General features: G+C 46.1%; 1 protein-coding gene across 1 annotated transcript in view; it reads left to right on the top strand.

Moving 5' to 3' along the window:
• The window catches only part of LOC101863584 (chromodomain-helicase-DNA-binding protein 1-like), a gene marked incomplete at its 5' end in the record, with an annotated part of 50,247 nt that overhangs the window by 31,610 nt on the left and 14,686 nt on the right, over positions 1-3,951 (top strand). The window contains 2 exon segments of the mRNA XM_005098116.3: positions 2,082-2,196; positions 3,301-3,460. Of these exon segments, the coding sequence (XP_005098173.1) occupies positions 2,082-2,196; positions 3,301-3,460 (275 nt within the window).

Below are 3,951 nucleotides of genomic sequence, written 5' to 3'. Positions count from 1 at the left end.
TTTTTGTTTTTTTTTGGTTAAGTGTTTTACGGCGCTCGCAACTGGATAAGGTCATATGAGCGCAGGGGACACATCAAACATTTTCGGTTGATAGGGAATTTTGGAATTTGCCCGGGTGGCGGCCGAAGTCTACTCTTATCGATTTTAAATTACCAAGGGATCTTTAACGTGCGCAACTTGCGCATGGGACATTCGAAATTTTTCGCCCTTGTCCGAGAAGGCTAGGTGTTGATCTTTCCTACCAGAAGATCAGGGGTGTGGCTGAAAGACAACAGTAAGAAGGAGCTAAGGAGTAGCAGTCGAAAGGCTGCAGAAAGAGATAGGAGCCCAAGGGAGGGGGCAAAAGGACTGAAGGGCCGAAGGTGGAGACGAAAGCAGACGACAGAACATTGCTAGAGAGCAGGAAAGGAGGTGAAAGGAGTCAATTTTAGAAAAAAAATGTTTCCGTCGCAACCCGGATTCGAACCCGGGATCTTTGAACGAGAGGCGAACACCTTAACCTCTAGGCCACGACACAAATTAGTCCATTTGGTTCGGTCCTTTTGGGAATTGACTTTATATTCGGAAGTCCCGCCTCTTAAAAGTGGTTCCAGTAGCGTTTGACTTATACAGTTCCATTTTCAAGTTTTAAGCTCAATTACGTTGTCACCTGGCGAGTGGTTAGAGGGTGCCTCTGTTAGGTGTTATCGTCGACTTGCTGATGGAACTCTTGTGTAGTGGAGAAATTACTATGAACAAAGGTGCGAATGAAAACGAAATACGTTTACTTTTAGTTATCCAGGATTACAATTATTTCACAATCGGGCTTGCGGCTTACTGATTACAGGACAATTCTCTTCTGGAAAGTACGTCATGTACTCACTCAGTGGGTGGTTGGCGGGTGCTCTGATGTGGTTTGCTTCTTGTTTCCTATAGAATATCTATCGTCCTTATCTGTCCTTCTTTTTGTGTTTGTTATTCTCTTGTAACATCTCTAATCTTCGGCACGTATATGACCTTATTGTGCTGCAAGTGCCATAAAACTCTTACTATAACTAAAAAGAGTACTCACTCTACTCACTCAATGACCTTCAGTTTAGTACGGCCCCCCCCCCCCCCACCCACACACCCTCTCCCCCCCCCCCCCAAACCACCAAATTATACGTACACTTGAAAGGCTTTAACACCACCCCTCCCCTCAAAAGATAAAATTGTCCAATTGAAAAAAAAAGGTCGACTTGAAAAAAATTGCAGTCTGTTTGGCATCGGTGAGGTGAGTCCCTCAATGTTTGTCACTTAAAGGTCGCACGTGCTAGTTGAATGGCACAACACAGAGTGGGGAGACAACTGTGCCAGTGGGGGTGACAGGACTGAACTGTACATTATAAAGTCGTGATCGGAAACCTCGGCGGCCACTTTAATCCGACTGCGTCACTCATGAAGTGGATTCGCCGCTGCCTTGAGCTCGAGGCCGGTAAATTTGTACACTTTTCTGTACTCGATCTATGTTGGTATCGAGTGCTCGTCGAAGCTCACCTCCAGCCTAAATCGAATTATTAAAATAGTGTCGATGGAGATGTAGAACACCTTCAGTTACATTTGGCAAGGAGAGAAAGTGTGCCTTGTTAGACGATATTATATTAGCTGTCATTCCTGCCGATTCTTTGACCAGTCTTCCTCCCGCCTTTTCCTTTTGCCCCTCCCCCCCTCTATCTCTCTCTTTCTCCTTCCCTCCATTCTCTCTCTTTCTCTCCCTCACTCCCACCTCTCTCTCCTTCTCTCCCCTTCTCTCTCTCTCCCTCTCCCTTACTCCCCCCTCTCTCTCTCCCCCATTCTCTCTCTCTTTCTCTTTCTCTCTGTCTCTGTCTGTCTGTCTGTCTGTCTGTCTGTCTGTCTGTCTGTCTGTCTGTCTGTCTGTCTGTCTGTCTGTCTGTCTGTCTGTCTGTCTGTCTGTCTCTCTCTCTCTCTCTCTCTTTCTCTCTCTCTCTCTCTCTCTCTCTCTCTCTCTCTCTCTCTCTCTCTCTCTCTCTCCCTCCTTCCCTCCCCCCCCTCCTCTCCCCTCACACTTGAGTCCAATACTGAGAACTGTCCCCCCCTTGCAGGTGGTCAAGGGCTGAACCTGACGTCAGCAGACACCGTCATCTTTGTGGACAGTGACTTCAACCCACAGAATGACCTGCAGGCCGCCGCCCGGGCACACCGGATTGGGCAGGACCGGTGAGGGGGTGGTGGTGGTGGTGGTGATGTTGCTGTTGTTGTTGTTGTTGCTGCTGTTGTGTGTGTGTGTGTGTGTGTGGTAGCCTATCCGTTCGAAATGTTTGGAGCCCCGAAGAGCATGCTCTTTGCCAGGGCCACTGCCTCCCTTGGAGAAAAAATGTCTCTCTGTTGCTGCTGTTGTTAATGATGGTGGTGGTGGTGGTGTTGCTGTTGTTGTTGTTGTTGTTTTTGCTCTTGTTGCACACCGGATTGGGTAGGACAGGTGAGGGGTGGTGGTGGTGGTGGTGGTGGTGATGTTGTTGTTGCTGTTGTTGCACACCGGATTGGGCAGGACGGGTGATGGGGGTGGTTTTTGCTTTTGTTCTTGTTTGTTTTGTTGGTATCGTTGTGGTTGATGTTGATGTTCTTGTTGTAGCTGCTGGTTGTAGTGGGGGCAGGTTTGATGACGTAGTTACTTTTGTCAACGCTGTTCATTTGTTATTATTGGTGGTGGTGGTGGTGGTTATTGTGGTCATGTTGGTTTTGTGGCGTTGTTGTTGTTGTCCCTATAGATGTTGTGGTTTTTTGCTTTGTTCTGGATTTTATCTTAAGTAATTTTCTCTGATTCAAATAAAAAACTCACTCACTCTCCCACCTATTCTCTCACTCACTCTTTCACTCACTCACCCACCCACCCACTCACTCACTCTTTCACTCATCCACCAACTCATTCACTCACTCTTTCACTCACCCACCCACCCATCCACTCATTCACTCTTCCACTCACCCACCCACCCATCCACTCACGCGAGCACTCGCTTATATTAGTTTTATAAGTTGGTTACGAAGGCTCAAATTCTCTTACCTCTAAAGTCATTAAAAAATGTTTAAAGCTTTGAATTTCATGACTATTCCCACCCGCCCACCCACCCACTACCCTGCCGAAATATTAATGAAAGTTTAATTGTGTTTTCTTCTCTTCTTTTTCGCTTCTTCTTCCTCCTCTCTTTACTCATTCTCCTCCTCCTCCTCCTTATTCTTCTTTTACTCCTTTATTTTTTCTTTCTCCTCTCCCTCTCATTCTCATTTTCATTCTCTCCTTTCTCCTCCATCTTTGTCTTTCAGACCAGTGAAGGTAATACGGCTCATAGGAAGGAACACCGTGGAAGAGATCATTTTACGTCGGGCTGAAGAGAAGCTCAAACTCACCGAGAAAGTCATCGAAAAAGGAGCGTTTGCATCCGCGTCGACCAGCCGACAGGCTTTTGCTCAAAATGGAGGACAGGTATTGATAATATTATTTTTGTAAGAGAACTCTTATTTGTTTCGGTACTTGTTTACAGCAGACAAATACTTTTGAAATTGACTATGGTGACCACCCACTGCAGAGGGGGTAGGTGGTTGGAGGGTGCTCTGGTGTGGTTTGCTCCTTCTTTCCCATCAAACATCTGTTGTCTTAGGCCCTTATCTCTCCTCCTTTTTCGTGTTTGTTACTCACGTGTAACATCTCTAATCTTCAACACTTGTATGACCTAATAGTGCTGCAAGTGCTGTAAAACTCTTACTAAACAAAATTGTTGAGGAGAAAAATGGTTTCTTTAGGCAAGTGGACGTCTTTGATTCTGTCATTATAATACTGCAAAAATGCAAGGGGAAAAGTGGGAGTGCATATCGCGTTTACAAGTCACAATGCTGAAAAAGCATGCTGGGTGTTAATTGATAACCATAGGAGAGAGAGAGAGAGAGAGAGAGAGAGAGAGAGAGAGAGAGAGAGAG

This window comes from Aplysia californica, unplaced genomic scaffold, assembly GCF_000002075.1.
Source record: "Aplysia californica isolate F4 #8 unplaced genomic scaffold, AplCal3.0 scaffold00173, whole genome shotgun sequence".
Classification (NCBI taxonomy): domain Eukaryota; kingdom Metazoa; phylum Mollusca; class Gastropoda; order Aplysiida; family Aplysiidae; genus Aplysia; species Aplysia californica.
The sequence above is the reverse complement of the archived record's forward strand: the minus strand, read 5'-3'. Positions and strand labels throughout refer to the sequence as shown.